Source organism: Pongo pygmaeus, chromosome 9 (assembly GCF_028885625.2).
Source record: "Pongo pygmaeus isolate AG05252 chromosome 9, NHGRI_mPonPyg2-v2.0_pri, whole genome shotgun sequence".
NCBI classification, from domain to species: Eukaryota; Metazoa; Chordata; class Mammalia; order Primates; family Hominidae; genus Pongo; species Pongo pygmaeus.
In genome coordinates, this window is record NC_072382.2 from 94581802 (window position 1) to 94601860 (window position 20059).

Genomic DNA, 20059 nt, shown 5'->3' on the forward strand with positions numbered 1-20059 from the left:
TGCATTGGACCTCCATTAATGGAGACCAATAGAGAGGAAAGGGAACAGGATGAAATTAACAAGAAAGATACAAAAGAGAAGGATGAGACAGCATTTTAAAACTTAGGCCGCCAAAGGAGGCAAATTCTCTGCTGGGAGAAGCTAATGGAAGCGAGCATGAGGACCACCATTTCATTCTGCTGGTGCCACCCTGTGCTCCCACAGAGAAGGGTCGTTAATTTAAGCCAATGACAACTATCCAGCTTGGAAACCATAGGCTGAAACTGGAAAACCCCAGAAATAATGGAGCATAATTGATGGGAACTAAAATGATCATGGAATCACCTCCTAAGTTTGATGTTTTTCAAGTGTGAGCAGATAACTAAGCTAAAGCAGTGATTGATGTTGAAATTGAGCACAAAGGAAGAGGGCTTCATCTGTGATTTGGAGGGATCTGCATCCTATTCTAAAGGTTTCGTTGCTTTCATTTTTACCCATTATGTCCAGAGATATTTATTCTAACATTGTATTAGACTATGGGTTTTACTTAAAAACATGAAATTTACAGTAACTGTTTACTTACAGCCATATCATAATTATATTTTTTGTGTGTGTAGAGATGAGGTCTGTGTTGCCAAGGCTGGTCTTGAGCTTCTGGCCTCAAGAGATCCTCCTGCCTCAGCTTCATAAATTGCTGGGATAAAAGACATGAGGCACTGTGCCTGGCCCATAATTAAATAATGGTATTTCAACTTCCAGAAGTTAAGTCTCTTTAAGTGGGTATGGAAACTCAAGACAGCAAGTTTAATGACTGACTTAATCCTTTTTTTGTTTTTTTTTTAGACAGAGTCTTACTCTGTTGCCCAGGCTGGAGTATAGTGGCACAATCTCAGCTCACTGCAACCTCTACACCCCAGGTTCAAGCAATTCTTCTGCCTCAGCCTCCAGAGTAACTGGGATTACAGGCACCTGCCACCATGCCTGGCTAATTTTTGCATTTTTAGTAGAGACAGGGTTTCACCATGTTGGCCAGGCTGGTCTCTTGACCTTTAGTGATCCACCCACCTTGGCCTCCCAAAGTGCTGAGATTACTGGCATAAGCCACTGTGCCCAGCCTGACTTTATCCTTTTAATGAAAAATGATAAAGTGCTGTATTCAGAAGCTGTCAGTACTGCACTATTATTCTTTGCATCTGTTCCTCAATTCATCAAATGTTTATTGGCACCTTGCTGTGCTTTGAAGGACTTTTTAAATTTATTTCCATGGCTGCATTTCCTGTATGCTTGCTTAATTTTGTCAATTAAAGTTTGAAGAGAAAAAGTGCATGCAAATTTCGGTATCAAAATACATGTGAGACACCATTTCACATTCCTCTCCATTGCCAAAGTTTCTCCTTTCTTTTTTCAAATGTTAAAAGCTGAATGGACCAAATTCCTTCTACCTTAAAAGAATTTTTTCAATTGGCAAATAATAATTTTACATACTTATGGGGTACATAGAGATTTTGATATATATTCTCTCTAGTGATCAGATTAGGTAGATTAGCATATCCATCATCTCAAACACTTATTGGTTCTTTGTGTTGGGAATGCTCAATACCCTTCTAGTTATTTGAAATACATAATATGTTGTTGTTAACTATAATCATCCTACAGTGGTATATGGCCCTAGAACTTATTTCTCCTATCTGTAACTTTGTATCCTTTAACAAATATCTCCCTATCCCTCCTTTCTCCCTACCATTCCCAGCCTCTAATATCCTCTGTCCTACTTTTTACTTCTATGGTATCACCTTTTTTAGCTTCCACATGTGAGTGAGAACATGTGGTGTTTAATTTTCTGTTCCTGGCTTATTTCACTTAACATAATGTCTTTCAGTTCCATCCATGTTGCCGCAAATGAGAGGCTTTCTTTCTATCTTTTTAATAGTATAATGTAGTCCTCAATTACTGTCTCTTTTTAGGTTCCCATATTGAGCCTGCTTGGTTTGGATCACAGCACTAATAAGATCAGCATCTCATCTGTTTCAGTCTCTCGAGTCATTTTCTTCATTAAGGGAATGACGGGAGGGAATGTGTGAGAAGAATTTCATTGTCTGTTAATTGTGTACCTGATTCTGGCTCTCTAATGCTGATGACTGAAAATGTGTGAACAGCTCAGTCTGAGCCCATCGCTACTAACTTCTCAAACTTCTTCACCAAAGATGCCTCTTAGGATGGCAGAGTGCAAATGTGGGTTCTCAGGATTCTATAGTATAACTTCAACCGGAATCCTTAAACTCAAAGTTTCTTTGAAGTATTAAAATTCACATGCTTTTTGGATCTTAAGCAATAGCATAATTGATTTTTAATATAAAATAATATTTCCTCTTTCTGGGCACACAGACTCTATTTCCCAGTCTCCCTTGGAATTAATAACATAGGGCCATGTGATTAGGTTCTAGGTAACAGGAAGTGGTTAGAAGTGATGTACCCTTCTTCTAGGCCTGGCCATAAGAGCTCATGCATGATTGCCTGTGCTTTTTCATCATCTTCTATGGGGGCCCTAGAGGCCACGTGTTCAGTATGGTAGTGACACAGGTGTAAAGAGCCAGGATCCTGCATCCCTATGTGGAGGCAAGGAGCTTGATAATACAGCATATTGTGACATAAGAAAAAAATAAACTTTTATTATGTTAAGCCACTAGGATTTTAGGGGTGGTTTGTTACAGCAGCTATATTAATTGTCATGATTAATACATCATAAGAACAATTTTTTTCTATCAGCCTTATTCATCAAGATGCAGTTTCATTAATTAATTTTGAAAATGGGGCTGAATTGAAGAATGTTGAACAAACTTAGTGTCTAGGAAACTTCTCTCCTCTTTCTTGCTGTTGAAATAGTTCCAGTCCCAGACTTACAAAAATACGTGGATACCAAAAATAGGGTTTTTTTTTCCCCATTTCTTTCTTTTTTCACAAATATCAATGAACTCTATCAGGGTAACCATTGAGAGAATATGCCCAGAATACCGTGGGGCAAAATGCAATATTTTAAGTTTGGGTTGAAATTTTGGCAAGTGAATCTTCTTATCAAAAATAAAAATTATTTGCATCCTTCTGCAGATTTAGAAGGTTTCTGACCCACTGCCCTTCTGTCTCAATATTAAAACATGATGACTGATGATGCAATTTATTTAACACCAGTGTAATCATTTCTATTACTTACATATTATGTCTCAAAAGATTAATCTTCCTCATATTTGTTTTCACGAAATGCAAATCCTAGGACATGTAACACTCCCACTCATGCACCTGTTCTCAACACATTTCCAATGTCCCTGGACACAACCAGGAAAAACCATTTGAGGGCGATCTTTCACCACATTCAGGCATTGTGTAGCCTAGACAATTCCCAGACTCATTCATTCCACCAACAATCTCTCATCAGCAACAACCTCTCATATTTTTGTTATCCCCAAACCACTTAGTACTTGTTAAGTGGACTCTTGGACCATTAAGTGAACAGAAAGAGACATGATATGTATTTAAATTATAAAAACTGAAGGTAATATTAAAGGTAAGAATAATTGTTTTGTGTCATTGGAAGATGGCTGATCTCACTGTTAACCTTTCACTAGGTTTTTGGCTCAATAATTGAAGCAGTAGGTTCTACATGCAGTATGTTTCTTTCCTGCCTCTTTATTGCTACTAAGTTAAATAATTCAAAATTACAATGATAGGCCATTAGGAATGTCAGCAAGTGATTGAGGGCTTCATCTGATAATTCTGTTATCAGAATGTTATCTCAGTCCAGCTCAAACATGGACAGGGAATGAATGGAGAGATTTATGAGTGAGTAGTACCTGGAAACCTCTAAGTCCACAATGGAATCAAAACCTGGAAGTTTGATTGGTTTTACTTGGGCTTAGGAAAAATTCCTAATCTACTCATTACATTGCACTCTGTAGAGCATGGGTCCCATGGCCCATTAGGAACAGGCCACATAGCAGAAGGTGAGCAGCTGGCAAGCATTACCACCTGAGCTCCGCCTCATATCAGATCAGCAGCAGCATTAGATTCTCATAGGAGCGGGGACCCTATCATGAACTGCGCATGCAAGGCGTGTAGGCTGTGCGCCTCTTACTAGGATCTGATAATGCCTGATGATCTGAAGTGGAACAGTTTCACTCCAAAACCAACCCCCCGCCCTCATCCGTGGAAAAATCATCTTCCACAAAACTGGTCCCTGGTGCCAGAAAGGTTGGGGATCACGCTGTAGAGCAATTCTTTATGCTCTATTGTGGCATCTTGATGTATTTTTTAAGCATCCCCAAGATTTCATTGTTCTGTTTTCTCTAATGAGAAAGAAAATAATCAAATACTGGGGATAAGTCAAATTCCTAATGACTGAGGCATTTGTTCCACAGCTTGTTTTGTTTTGTTTTAATCCTGACCCTTTATCCTCATCATTGGAAATTGGCAAAAGTTTATCCCCGAAGTGATAAGTTCTGGCTTGTCAAGATAATTAAGGCTATTGCTGAGATACACTACATTTGAAGTGACAGAAACGGTCCTTACTGGCATTATCAGTGTCATGGAGAAATTTTCCCATCCATGATTTTTCGGGTCCTAGGATGTTTCCCTCTGGCAACCTACATTTTTTTCAGAGAGGAAAAAATGTATCCGTAGTCACTGCCCATCTTCTGGCAGAATGTGTTGAAAGGTGTACACTCAAGAGCTGCAAGATGATCCAAATTATTATTTTCACTATTTCCTTGAACATCATATTTCAGTCAGGAGATACTATGGTAGACTGCTAGTTAACCTCTGAAAACCAATTAGTGTGTGGATTTGCATTTAGGGGCTACTCTCCTAACCTTGTAATAATCTGGGCCTCTGTCAGAATTGAGTACAACACATCTTTTCCCATCTATGTAGTGCCTCCAAAGCAATTTTAATTTTAGAAAATATCTTCTCCTATGGTTTGGGTTTTCTGTATCATAATAACCAGAAGTCATTAAGCAGTTTATACAACAGTGGCTAAAAAGCGAAATCTCTGCCAGTATGCATTTGATGAGAGCATCATTGATTATGTGTGATTTCCAGCAGTTCGTTTCAGTATAATACCAGCCATTAACACTGGGTGGCTAGTTTTCCAAGTGTATCCTAAAAAGGGTGATCCAGATCTGTTTTTGCTGTGCAAAGTGTTAATATTGATGCCTCGTCTTCTTCCAGTGGCAAAATTTATCTGTTTTATACTGAAAAGTACTAATACTGGTTGAGGTTTTTGTTTTTTGTTTTTTTTTTTCCACAGAGCACACTCTGCTGTATGTGCAAACAACATACTTGAGCAATGTCTCATGAAAGGCAATGTGCTGGAGCAAATGCATTTTCAGTTACATAATTCCCATTTCCAGATACTGTGATTCTTGTTTTTTACTTTCTGAGCTATTTCTATACAATGGCCACCTTGGCCAGGCCACATTTCCCAACACATAGAGATTCTCATTCTTGCTTTGCATTGAGTTGGGTTCTGTTTATGACATATACCAGAATGCACTCAGACAATAGGTAGGCTCTCAGAACAGCCAGAGAATGCCCTCTTTTGTGAGAAGATCCACAAAAAACTACTGAATAGATGATTCTTTTACAAGCAGGGAAACTTTAGGCATCAAAAGTTTAGAAACATAGCTCTGGGTGTTATGCTTTTGTCTTCTTAAGACAGAAAAGGATCACTTGCAGTCCAGGTTACATCTAATTTTACAAAGAATGAGTAGAAAGTATAACTGATTTATTTCCAAAATTTAATCTGCTCATGTAACATATAAAAACAGAAAGGGCTATGAGGGTTTTTAATCTTTTCCTTCTTACAGACTTCACGTACATTACTTGTGAATATGTTTTTAAGATTTGTCTGATTCAAATGATTTTCTGTAAGACACTCAGATGTGGATGTCTTTGCTTGACAGTATTGTAGCCTGCTGAACTAGCATACAAAGTGGAAAAGGTCGGTCACATTCATTCAACAAAAAGACACGGGGGCAGAGGACAGACAGCACAGAAAGCATGGCTTTGCCCCTGCACCTGACGATTTTAAGTACCAGAGCTCTAACATGGGCTTTTCTGTCAATTCATTCATTCATTCAACAAAATTTTTTGAGTGTCTCCTATGTGCCTGACATTCTTCTAGGCACTGTATTTTCAGAATTGAACATAATTGATCAAACTACCTTACTCATAGAGCTCATAGTGTCTAGGGGAGGGCAGAGAAGAAATGAAAAAAAATGAAGGAATATGTAACTCACTCCAGGTACAGGTAAGGTTGTATGTGAAGGCTTCCTAGTAGAGCCTCCTAAACTAAATCTTAACTAAGAATTGACCAGGAAAAAAATAGAGGAGGGAGAAGGAAATCATTTTAGTATGAGAAGGTTCTGGAGTCATGCAGATGAAACAGAGTGTGTAGTGTGCTTGCGGCGCTGGCAGCAGTTTAGTGTTGCTGTAACTTTTGGGGTGAGACAGGGAGTGAGGTCAGCTATGGTACCACATTAAAGAGCTCAGTCTTTGTACAGCCAAGACTGGAGAAGACAATAGATTTAACAAAGTGACAAGATCAGATTTTCAAGCACTTATTCTGTGCTCTTGTGGGGTACTGCTGGGTGTGGGAACTACAAAGATAAGACACTACAGGTCCATGATCTGAAGTGCTCACTTCTGCACTGCCCACCCACCTCTTTTTTTCTTTTTGGTCTACTTTACTTTCTTATTCGACTCTAGACCTGCTCTCCCTCGATCCACACCCAGCACACCCTTCCTCTCCCTTCAGTGCAAGTTGGGCATTTGGTGGCCAGTCCCTATCCTTTTGCACAGAGATCCAGCATGGAGAATGACAAAACTATTTCATAACTCCTCGGCAAGGCTGACATATTAGCTTTAGTTTCTATCATCAATACCTGCTAGTCCCGTGATTCATGGCACCAGAAAACTGACGACCAAAAGACCCAATTCCCTCACATTTTAAGCCATCAAACAAATCAACCTTTACAGGGAAACTTGAAACCATATCTGTTCTTTAAAAACCAATGCACAACAGACACATAAACCAATGGAACAGAATAAAGAACACAGAAACAACACCACACATCTACAACCATCTGTTCTTTGACAAACCTGACAAAAACAAGCAGTGGGGAAAGGACTCCCTATTCAATAAATGGTACTTGAAGAACTGGCTAGCCATATGCAGAAAACTGAAAGTGAACCCCTTCCTTACACCATATACAAAAATTAACTCAAGATGGATTAAAGACTTAAATGTTAACACCTAAAACTATAAAAACCCTAGAAGGAAATCTAGGCTATACCAGTCAGGACATAGGCACAGGCAAAGATTTCATGACGAAATTGCCAAGAACAATTGCAGCAAAAGCAAAAAATGACAAATGGGATCTAATTAAACTAAAGAGCTTATGCACAGCAAAAGAAACTAGCATCAGAGTGAACAGGCAACCTACAGAGCAGGAGAAAATTTTTGCAATCTATCCATCCGACAAAGGACTAATATCCAAAATCTACAAGGAACTTAAACAAATTTACAAGAAAAAAAACAACTGCATTAAAAAGTGGGCAAAGGATATGAACAGACACTTCTCAAAAGAAGACATTCATGTGGCCAACAAACATGGAAAAAAGCTCACCATCACTGATCATTAGAGAAATGCAAATCAAAACCACAATGAGATACCATCTTATGCCAGTCAGAATAGCAATTATTAAAAAGTCAAGAAATAAAAGATACTGGTGAGGTTGCAGAGGAGTAGGAATGCTTTTACACTGTTGGTGGGAATGTAAATTAGTTCAACTATTGTGGAAGACAGTGTGCAATTCCTCAAAGATCTAGAACCAGAAATACTATTTGACCCGGCAATCCCATTACTGGGTAAATACCCAAAAGAATATAAATCATTCTATTACAGAGATACATGCATGAGTATGTTCAGTGCAGCACACTTCACAATAGCAAAGACATGGAACCAACACAACTGCCCATCAATGATACACTAAAGAAAACGTGGTACGTATACACCATGGAATACTGTGAAGCCATAAAAAGGAATACCACCATGGAATGCTATGCAGCCATAAAAAGGAACAAGATCATGTCCTTTGCAGGGACATGGATGGAACTGGAAGCCATTATCCTCAGCAAACTAATAAAGGGGACACAAAACCAAACACTGCATGTTCTCACTTATAAGTGGGAGCTGAACAATGAGAACATATGGACACAGGGAGGGGGAACAACACACACTGGGGCCTGTTTGGGGGTGGGGTGGGAGGAAGGAGAGCAGTAGGAAAAATAGCTGATGCATGCTGGGCTTAATACCTAAGTGATGGGTTGATAGGTGCAGCAAACCACCATGGCACGTTTACCTATGTAACAAACCTGCATATCCTGCACATGTACCCCGGGACTTAAAACAATGCACAATCTTTCCCAAAGAAAGTTTTCTTCCAGAATTCATAAAGAAAGGTTTCTTTGGGAAATGTTGTGCATTGGTATTTAAATACCAGAGTAGTACCTTGTTCTACCAATTAAAGTAGTACCAACCATCTTTATTTTTTTTCCTCCATCAAGTACCCCACAGGGCTTTTCATTGCAATTTACGTGCACCTAGTCCTATCTCTATCTAATTTGGTGTGTGTGTGTGTGTGTGTGTGTGTGTGTGTGTGTGTTTTGCCTTTGTGTTCCTTCTGTTGCTTGCCAGAAGCACATACCACTACTAAGGCTTTATAAACTTCCTGTCCCTAAAACCATTTCTCTCACATTCCTCTCACATTCCTCTTTTCACTAGTCATTTAAAAACAGTAAAACCCATTTCTTTATCCTGACACTATGGTTCCATTTTCCACAAATCTCCTTGTCTTGGCCCAGAAGCATATTTTGCAGACCTGCTAAAATTTACGTATTTTTTAATTTCCCAAATTATCAGTCCTCAGTATACATTTGTTGTAATATAATTGTCATTGTATTCTAAGTTATCGTAATTTATGATCCCCCTCTTGCTGAACATGTAGGTTGTTTCCAATTTTTCACATTAAAACATAATGCTGTAACACACCTTTAGGCATAGCATCTCTCTTCTGTGAACTATGATGTCTTTATGCTAAGTTCACAAGAGCAGGATTGCTGATGTGAAGGTATAAATATCTTTATGATCTTTTAATACAGGATTGGCATAATGCTTTCCCAAAGCATTAATTTTGTAATGCAAACAAAATGATTGATACATATTCTTGACCTTACAAAAGCAGTAAATCATGAATGCAGCATCTGCAGATGGCTCATCCTGCATTCATGCTGCAGGAAGTTCAGGTCACAGTTTTGAGTGTGTCCTTTCATTTTTAATCAACTTCTGCTCTTAAAACTTAGAAGTACACAGTATCAACTTCCAGCATAACAGAGAATTAACCATAAAGACTGCTTAAAATGTTATTATAAGAATATTATACTAGTGCCATTTTTAGCTTATGACACTTATCAATGTCATTTAACCTTAGAAAAATGTATCTAAAAGGCAACTGCAAGCAAAATATTTTATTGAAAATTCAGAAAAGTTACAATACTTTAAGACAGCATTTTTCATATTCTGTTATAAAGAAAAATGTTAAAGAATTGACTTGCGCACTATGATATTTAGGTTTCATGCAAACTAACAAAATCATTTTGAAAAACAAAAATCCACCCACAGCTGAATTTATTCAGGGTGTAAACATATATTTTCCTATTTGTTATCAAGAAAACTCTAATGAAATATTTTTAGAGTGTTCTTTTCAAAACAGCATCTTTCTGGACCCAATTTAAATAGTAATTTAGTATTAGTGTCTAGTTCACATAGATTACTGATTTGTGTGTGTGTCTGCATATACTTGTGCACACATGCATGTAGGAACTAGCTAATTTTAATATGAAATTTTAAGAATCAGAGTGATTTGCTATTTCACTTATCATAGGGCAATAAATAGCATTTCTAGCCATTTCTTGAGCATGTTTCCTTATCTCATAGGTCAAAACCAATCAGTTTCAGAAAGTTTAGCCTAGTAAGTGCCAATGGCATAAACAAGACTAACCATAATGCTGCCAAAGTATTAACTATTACAGCCAGGAATTTAATGTTAGGAAGTATATTACTATACTTTTCAGATCCAAGTTTCTCAAATTTTCTTATTAACGGAAGCTAGGTGAGCCAAAAAGATCAGACTCATTTTTAAAAAAGTTATTATTGTATATTATCGATGTTCTATATGTTAACCAAATTATTTTATTCCTCAACAGATGGTATTGAGCCACTGATGTTATTTAAATAATTTTATTTATTATTTACACTAGCTCTATTTCAAATCATCTTCTCCCTTTTAAATGAAGAAAGAAGTGAGGTCAAGACCTAATTTGTGTATACTGTCAGTAAACAGATCCAATACTCAGATGCTGTACTGAAATCTATGAGAAGACATAAGTAAGCTATAGTAAGACTTGTGCCTTGCCACAGCTAGAAATGGCACTAATACTTTAATATTTCAAGTAATATTTTATAGTATTTTGCAGTTAAAGAGATTTTATGTAACTACTATGAAACTACTAAGATTGGACACTGTTAGGAAACTCAAAACATGCACATTGACATACAACGCTTGTAAACATGTAAGTGCATTGTCTAGGCAAGATGCAGAAATCATTTTAATAAAGGAGAATTTAGTGAGAATATGACTAAATATAATGTGGCATTTGCTAATAGACTTGTTTCATTTGGTAACATCATCTAAACTGGTTTTTAACCAAGAATACGCTGTAGCTCTTATTTTCTTAATTGTAAAGAAATCTGGCCATGTGGGGAAAAGAAGTCCCTCTGAAAAAAACATCTGAGAACCAGTGTTTTGACAAGTTGACTCCGATACTGATGAAACTCTTGGGTGTAAGGGAACAGTGATTAACTGACTTGGAACGGAGTTCATTAGAGGTAAATAAAGCTTTCCTTTCTTCCCCCTCAGTAGCAGAAAAGGCAGTCAGGCAACTGATTAACTTTAGGGAATAGTTCTTCACTGTGGTGGCTGACAAAATGCTGAAGTCATTTTAGTCACAGTGTGATGATCCAAAAGCGATGAGATACAAAATTTGACAGGTGCAATCACTCTCATTTCTCCAGGCTCCCAAAATAAAAGCAAGAGCTGGTATAATCGAAATATCGTCTCCAAAATCTTTAGGAAATTTTACGACTCATTAAAGCTAAATTTTCAGAGAAAAAATTACCCACTGGTTATTTTTGCAAATAAAATGCATCATCAAATACCCTTAATAACAATACATTTAAGCTTTCCATCTAAATAGTGTTTCTTGTTGAGAATTAAAACTTTCTTCCTTTTTAGGCCCTCTTCTGCAATTCAACTTTTTCTTGTATTTAAAGTATTCATCATTTATTGAATTTAGTACTGGATGTTGATTCACCATTCTTATTGCTAAAGGAAGCCTGGTTGATAATATGCTCAAGATGAGTTTGTGCTGAATTTAAAAATTATTTATTGCTATGATCAATTTTATTCAAATTTCATTGCATTTGATGAATTCCATAAGGAAAATAAACAATGGGCCAAAGTGTAAAAATTAAATAACATAGACTAGAAATATTATCTGAAAACAGGTGACAAAAACCTAATGCTGCTTCCTATTAAATAATAATTTTCGACTCATTTTATATCAAGCTATAAAGTTTTTTAAACATCTAATTCAAGACTATACAATACTAGTTTCAGTGAAGATTCCTTTTCCTATAACTTCTTCTGCATTCTCTTAGTATGACTAAAGGCTCAGTGTAACAGAATTGATATAAAAGTATCTCAAAAAATTACTGTTGATACCTAATGTGAATGGTTAAAAAAGTTTTGATTCTTATGACTTTGTACCAAAATAAAGCTTCTGATATATCTTTAGGATTGTATTTGATGATCAGTTAATGATATAAGCAAAAAATACTTGAACTAAGTTAACATTTACATATAAAAATAGAGAATATATACAACTATAGTGATCTTGATGATATCTTCAAGTATGGTATACTAACAAACTAGAGTATCACCAGCCTGGGTAAACAGTTCATGTTTTAAAGTATGAATTGTTTTTAAAGTCAGAAGACAATTCTATTCTTAATAATTTTCATTTTCCCCACCAACTGAGAGATTCTTTATCTTGGTTAATAACTTGAAAAATATGGAATAATTAGAAGTTATTTGTCTGAAAGAAGCCTGGAGTGTCTCAATATTTAGAAGGGAGTTTATTGATTTTTTCTAAGCATGAATCTCTTCATGGTTTATGATTCTTGTATATATTTTTTGTTGTTTTAGTTTTTAAGAGTTGGGATCTCCCTGTTAGGCTGGAGTGCAGTGGCACAGTCATAGCTTACCACAGCCTCAAACTTCTGTGCTCAAGGGATCCTCCTGCTTCAGCCTCCTGAGTAGCTGGGACTATAGGTACACGCCACATCAAGCTAATTTTTTTTAAATTTTTATGTTTTATAGAGTCGAAGTCTCACTATGCTGCCCAGGCTGGTCTTGAGCTCCTGGCCTCTCAACTGATCCTCCCAACTTATCCTCCAGAGTAGCTGGGATTATAAGCACAGACCACCACACCTAGCTGATTCTTTTATTCTGCTCATAATAAATAAAAGGCTGTGATAAGAAAAGCCACAGGGCTGGAAAGAGTCCACAAATCCTCTGTTTTCTGAGGTGTCTATTTTCTGCCATTCAGGAAGATGGTATCTATGAAATTCAGGAAAGGAAGGTAATAATAAAAAAAAGCTCAAGCCACAAATAGTATAGCTGGACACACATCTTACTAGCCAGGAGTTTCACCAGCAAGCAGGCTCTATTCTGTTTTAAAAGAACATAGCTTCTTTCTCTTGCTAAGGTTTATATGGCCACAGTGTAGGCTTCTTGGAGTTCCCTGATTTTCTGCTCAGGTCACATATACTATTAAAAATCACACATTCATTTTCAAAGTATTAAAATATAATGAAATAGATTCAACACTAAAATTAAGCTGAACATAATTTATTCTTTTTCTTGGACATGACGTGAGAAATAAAACATCCTGGCCTGGGAGTCAGAAGATTACGTTTTCTTGATCTCAAGGCTGAGTGGTCTCGACCAAGTTAGTTAACCTTTCTAAGCCTCCTTTTCCTCTGACGAAAAACAAGGGAGTTGCACTACATAACTTTTAAAGTCCCTTTTCAAATTTCATTGAAACACTAAGTCATGATCTTGAACAGTGCCTCTTGATTATGAAGATCAACTACCATTAGAGTGTAAAATTAATTCTAGTGCTTGCAATTTTCTGATGCTTATGTTAATGGGAGTTTTCTAAACTTCCAGGAGCTAATCATTAGAATTTGGCTCACTAATAAAAACATAATTGAGATTTTTTTTTTTTTACATTATACATAAAGTTTACTTTGGCATTCACAGGGATGATCTGGAGAGAGCTTTTTGTTAAACATGTTCTTATTTTATTCTCTTATTGTTGAAATCCTATTCCCTTCTCAAGTGAGTGGCAAAAGAGTAGCATAAAACAGAGGTATCCTGGTTAAGCTATTTCTTACTGAGATAAAAGAATAATAGAAGTATTTTTATTCTTTAATTTTTTTACATTTTAATTTTTTCAATTTTCAGAACTTAATTTTTTGAAACTATTGCTAACACTTAAAAGCAAGGATTTATCATAGGTTTACCACTACTGGTAAAGAGTTACGATTACTTCCAAAATATTAATATTGTGCCAAAGAAAACAGAGTTTGTTACCATTTTTATGTATATAGCAATGTATTTTACTAGTTATCTTGATAATTTTCAGAAATGAGACAAAAATAGAAGACTCATGATTCTGCTTTTGCTATTTCAAACCAGATGTTAAGCATGTTGAATTCAAATGTAGAGAAGGACTCTGTGGAGTGCCAACTACAACTCTGGGAGTAGGATAAATAATTTCTTCAACGGTTATATATGTACCTAATAAGAAGCCAACAACTCCAGTGAATGCTATAGAAATATTTTTCAGGACCATCCATATATTATAATGTTCCTTAGAAAATGTAAGAATTTCAACCAAAGGTGGCAGGATTAGGGCCAATGTGCTGCTGCTCACAGCTCCAACGAAGGAAATCACAATGTCTAAACGAGGAATAAGAATTGCTCCGGCACCTAGAAAATGAAAATACATTTATTTTTCTTATTTAAATGTTTGTTACTTACATGAATATTAAAAGTAGGTATTTTCAATACTGAAAGTAATTACTAAAAATAATTAATGAAAGTTGAACTACTAAACTATTGCTTGTGAAAAAAATCTGCCATATTTTGTTCTAAGCTAGAGAGAGACAGAAAGACCAAAATAGTGAGTGACGTTTCCTAGACTTTCACTTGTCAACAGTTTCTTATGTAAACAACTTTTAATTTTTTGCTTTAAAATTCTGGGCAAAGAAGTTTTGATAGTTTATTTCCAGAGCATTTGCATTACTTTGTCTGCCCATACAGCTCAATAATGCACAAGACATAGAGTGGTGGGACATAAATAAATGAGAGAGAAGAGATAGCTATTCCTTAAAGTAGAATTCCAATTAATCAAAATAGAAGGAACAATGGAAACAGAAAAGCATTAAGCAAATACCACAATAATCACTGGATAGGAAGAGTCACTGATGAATGCTGAAATTAGTGGGCAAAAACTGAATGAGATCTGGATAGTTACAGAGTTTCAAAATATCTTCTTTCAAGATACTTATTAATTATAAAAGGAAAACTAGTACCTTTACAGTGGAGAAATATGTCAACAGACCACCTTAACCAAGTAAACAAAATTAACATCACCAATAAGACACTGATACTATGTGATACACTGAGAAGTGCACAGCATCACTTCTGTGAGATTCTTGTTAAAAATGCTTAACTTCAACCTAATCACGAGAAAGCATCAGAAAAACTCAAATTGAAAGAAATTTTACAAAATTACTGACATTTTGAAAGTGTCAAGGTCAAGAAAGACAATGAAAGTCAAGGACAGTCAAGATTGGAAGACACAAATGAGTATGACAGCTAAATTCAAGTGGGACCATGGCTTATGTCCTGGACCAGAAAAGGATCTTAGTGGGAAAACTGGCAAGATTATCATAAGGTCTATAAAGTAGTTAATAGCATTGTATCCATGCTAATTTCTTGGTTTTAATAGCTGTACTGTGATTATGGAAGCTGTGAACATCAGAGGAAGCTGAGTAGAGGTTTATGGTAACTACTTTCTTTTACACCCTTTCTGTCTAAATTACTTCAAAATGAAAAGTTAAAAAAAAAATAGTACTCCACTATTGTCAGAGATTTCCAAACTGTTGATGAGTTTTCTGCAAGTTCTGGTCTGGCACTTTCTTGATCTTATCAAAATGCATCAACAGAAGATTTGCAAAAACTAAGACTCATATTCCTTCTTTATTTGTCCTTAAATGTTTTGTTAAATGATTTGTTGAGGGTTTGGAGTTGCCACCAGAAATAACAGCTGTGTTTGCTCATAGACAGGCTGTGACAAGTACATCACCACTGCCATCGATGACGATTATATCACCACATTTCCTCTTTGGGGACTCCAATTGTGGCATGTGTTGGAGACACATATATTCCTGTTAGTAATTTAGTTTTCAGTTTGCAGTACACTGGTTTCTCTACTTCTTAATTTTCAATTTATGACGTTTTATTTTTTCCTTTTTCTATTCTTTCTGTGGCTTTCAATATTTTCCAGGAGGTTGTGGGACCAATTTGGAACTAAGTTCCCCCCATATTCCTCATATAACCAGAAGTAATTATTTATCATTCTGTATTCAAATTATTATGAAAACTAAAGCCCTAAAAACTGTTTTGAAATTATAAACGTAGCTTTACATCTATAGGGCTGAAGTGGCATAACCCTTTATAAATGAAATAATTGACTCTAAAGAAGTAGAAATAACTAGCTCTAAAGACCTCGAAAGTAGAAATACTTTATAAAGTAGATTCTTCATCTAATAGATGCTTGTTACATACATAGCCTTTTAACTTTGCTCTCTAGGGAGCTATAGAGCATAACTCTCAAACATAGTTAGGACCTCTCAAAATTCATTGAACATAATCGTTTGTGGAGACATGTTTGTTTCACCTACTTATAGTAAGTAGTAGTATAAAAGTGAGGCCAGACAAATATGACCAGAATCTTGCCACCTGAAGAGGCTTTCAATTTGGAATCCATTTTTCTTTATCTACAATCCAAGCTGTCACTAGTAAATCAAGTGAAATACTGTTGGAAAACTATGTGGGGGAATACTATAGCATTTTAGAATTTATAGACAAAATTTCCATCTAGCAAACAGTTTTAAGTCATGAAGTATAATTCTCATCTAAAATCTGTTTAAAGTCAGATTTTAAACATTACATTACCAAAAGATATTTGCTTGTAAAAATGGCTTGAAATATGCTATTGGTAATGTTATTAGTAGACAAAGAAGAGAGGTATACATACTTTTAGCCAAACCCAACATATATTAATAAAAACTCAAAGCAGAGTTTAAAATAAGGATAGTTTTATTCATTACAAATACTGTCATTTACAGACAGCTATTATGAATAGATCTATTAAGTACTAATCAGACTTATTCAGTATTTACCAAAACGATATATAGCAAGAAAAAGAATGTATCCTTAGAGCATAAAGTTCCCTCTGATATTAAAATAAAAGCCTATTTAGGTCCATTATTTGCATCTGAAGGGTAAATGCAGATACATCAGAACACAAAACAAAGCACTTGATATTACAGCACCAAAAACAAAAATGTGGAAAATAACTTAGCACATTAATTTTAATTATACAAATAGTTAATAGTGCTCTCCACATACCTACTGACTCTAAGACAGGATATCAGGAAATAGAATGGTACTTTTCTAGTCTGCAGAGGCAACTAACTTAAATGAAGGATTTTAGTGGGTTTTCTCTACAAACTACTAAAGATGTATAGGTTTTGATACTTATATAGTCATAGTCTACTATAGATTATAAAAACAAGGACTTTTTAAAAATTACAAACAGTGGCCGGGCGCGGTGGCTCATGCCTGTAATCCTAGCACTTTGGGAGGCTGAGTGAGACAGGTGGATCACGAGGTCAGGAGATCGAGACCATCCTGGCTAACATGGTGAAACCCCGTCTCTACTAAAATTACAAAAAATTAGCTGGGCGAGGTGGCGGGCGCCTGTAGTCCCAGCTACTTGGGAGGCTGAGGTAGGAGAATGGCGTGAACCCGGGAGGCAGAGCTTGTAGTGAGCCGAGATCGTGCCACTGCACTCCAGCCTGGGCGACAGAGCAAGACTCTGCCTCAAAAAAAAAAAAAAAAAAAAAATTACAAACAGTAGGAGGATCAACAAATTAGAGAGTAACAGAAGTAAATAGTACTTAGTATATTTTGTTGATTCAATTCATACACAGAATTGAAACACCGGTCTCAGTGTTTATTCTAATACATTTAAAAATGTAATGGCTCATAGTATAGGTTTACTCTTAAAAGGTATTTATGTCCATGGTAACCTTTGGCTGGTTTCTACCCTCCCTCCTCCCTCACTTGTGAGGTGCCTATATACCAGGTAAGCACCTAAAGGGAACACGCAGGAGGAGTCTGAATCATTTCTAAAGTTTTTGAATTTCACTAAGAAGATATTTTGAGATCATGATTCAAATGCTAAATGGATACTTGGACACAACCAACATAATCCAAGCTGATAAGTCCACTTCTTTAAGGACTAATACAACAAACATGGATTCAGTACTTGTAAAGGATTATGGAACATTGAAAGACATTCAATTTTCAATGCAAATCAGGCTGAGCCTCATTGCTAGTGCTGCTGCACAGCCTACTCTACGAACATGATGAGGTCCCACCAACTGTCTACACACATTTATCAGTAAAATGCACGCCCCCAAATCTTTTCAAGTGCTTTGGAAAACAGAATAAAAAGCAGTTTTGCCACGAATATCAGTTGGCTTTTACTTTAATTTGGAAGGATATGTGCCAAAGACACAAATGAAGTTCAGTGTCCAGTGATGTGTCCCAATATAGCAGAAGGAAATATTACAGTTTTTGTTCCCTTTCTCCAAGGCATATCCCTTATATGGATGAGAAGCTTTAATGACTTTTAACTAAAGAAAGCAGCAGCCAAGAAAAGGCTGCAGTTCTCTGTGCTATGAACTAAGCCCCTGGCTTCTGGAAACAAACTCATGGAAGCAGATGTGGTGTGGTCTGTGCCTCAGCTGATTCATAACTTCAATACAACAATGCCAGCCAATGTGCAGAAATGGGTGAAGTTATAAGGAAATCCTAGACTCCTTTTCCCATTGCCCTCAAACTCCTTTACCTAAATTTCCATTACCAACTTTAAAAGACAATATACTTTCAGAATAGAATTGTCTTACATCTATTGATAAAAACTTTTACTGAAATTAGTCTTTTTATTTAGTCATTACCAAATTGACATTACCATGTCAATAAAATAAATGTATAAAAATATTTCAAAATGTCTTAAAATATCTTTTTCCTACTGAATGTTTTTTTGTTAGTCATCAGAGTGTGGGCTTATTGACTTCATTTGTTAATATGATTTCTCTTATTAGTGATATAATTCATTTAAGTAATTACTTTGAAAAATACATTTTATCTACTTTTTCAGCTTTGCATTTCCCATTTCAAACAAAATGTAATACACTCAATTCTTTAAATCTAGGCATGAGCTCCATGGCAGGCTGCTCAAATCAATTTATTGAGTTGCCCCAAATTTCTAGCTGTATCATTCTAAATAGTGCAAGATGTTTATTAATATCTTACACAAGGAATTTCCAAAGCTGCTTGTTCTCCAGAACACTAGTAATCTGGTCCCTGGTATCATTTTAGGCAATCCCAGTTTAGTTTGGTGATGTAATCATCTGTATATTTGTAGTTACAGTAATGGTTACAATAATGATCATAACTTCCAGCTATTAATACTTTGTTAATATTATTTCTAACCCCACCAAAATGCCATAAGGAAGTTTTATCTTCATTTCACAGTTGAGGAAAGAGGGGCTCAACAATGGCATGTAACTTGCCTAAAGACACCAGCAAGTAAGTGATAGGCTTGACTTTGAATCCCCAGATTTGTCTGACTCCAAAACTTACATTCTTTCCACTACACCGAACTCAAGCTCCCTTTCCATGAGTCTCTACTATGAATGCTACCTTGAGAAGACATTTTATGATGAAGAGTCTTAATAAGAGATTATATACACTACTTCAAATAATAAGAAAACAAGCCACTAAAATTATGAAAGACCAATACAAGTAAAATTAAAACACTTTCCTGTAAGTAGTTACAGAGAAGTAAACTGTTAAAATATACAAAAACAGGAATGAAAAACTAGAACCAAAATAAAATGTTTAACAAAAATGGAAGGGGTCCCATGTACGTGTTATTTTAATCATCAGTAATGTAATTTTCAAAATAACTTCATTAGTTATTTTAAGTGTGATAGGATCTGGTTTGTGTTCTTCTTACGTAGTAGTAGAAAAATAGAATTTTAACCGAAAAGTAACACAGCTGGGTGAATAAAATTGTTTTAAAAATATTGAAAAATACATCTTATGTAGCTTTCATTTTAAGAAATTACATCTTATATAGCTTTCATTTTAAGAAATTCAACAATAAAAAATTATGATATAAATATATAATGATACTTACAAGTAATACTAACCAAGAAGGATCTTATCCCAAATTCACAGATTTGCTTCCATTTAGTATGAAATTTGGATGTGATCCCAGGGATAATGATCTCTGCTGGAACATAGAACTGAATTGAATATGTCACAAAAATGCCAAAGGAATACAGAATTTTCACTGATTGATATAACCTGTTGAAAAAAATTTTCAAAATTTAGTCATTTTTAACGTGAATTTAGCTTTCCTCCTTTATTTTTAATATTAAGATAAACAAGAAATCCAGAATACCAAATTAGGCCAGAA

The 20059-nt window shown here is 35.7% G+C and overlaps 1 protein-coding gene across 3 annotated transcripts in view; it reads right to left on the reverse strand.

The window, feature by feature from the left end:
- Positions 1 to 9541: 9541 nt before the first annotated feature.
- The window catches only part of SLC36A4 (solute carrier family 36 member 4), a 55154-nt gene continuing 44636 nt past the window's right edge, over positions 9542 to 20059 (reverse strand). For 2 of the 3 annotated variants that reach the window (XM_054439294.2, XM_054439295.2), the window contains 2 exons: positions 19778 to 19947; positions 9542 to 14205 (listed from right to left, as the gene is read on the reverse strand). In XM_054439294.2, the coding sequence (XP_054295269.2) occupies positions 13898 to 14205; positions 19778 to 19947 (478 nt within the window). In that variant the 3' untranslated portion in view covers positions 9542 to 13897. The remainder of the gene's footprint in view (positions 14206 to 19777; positions 19948 to 20059) is intronic. The other variant, XM_063671325.1, reaches the window with a different exon arrangement.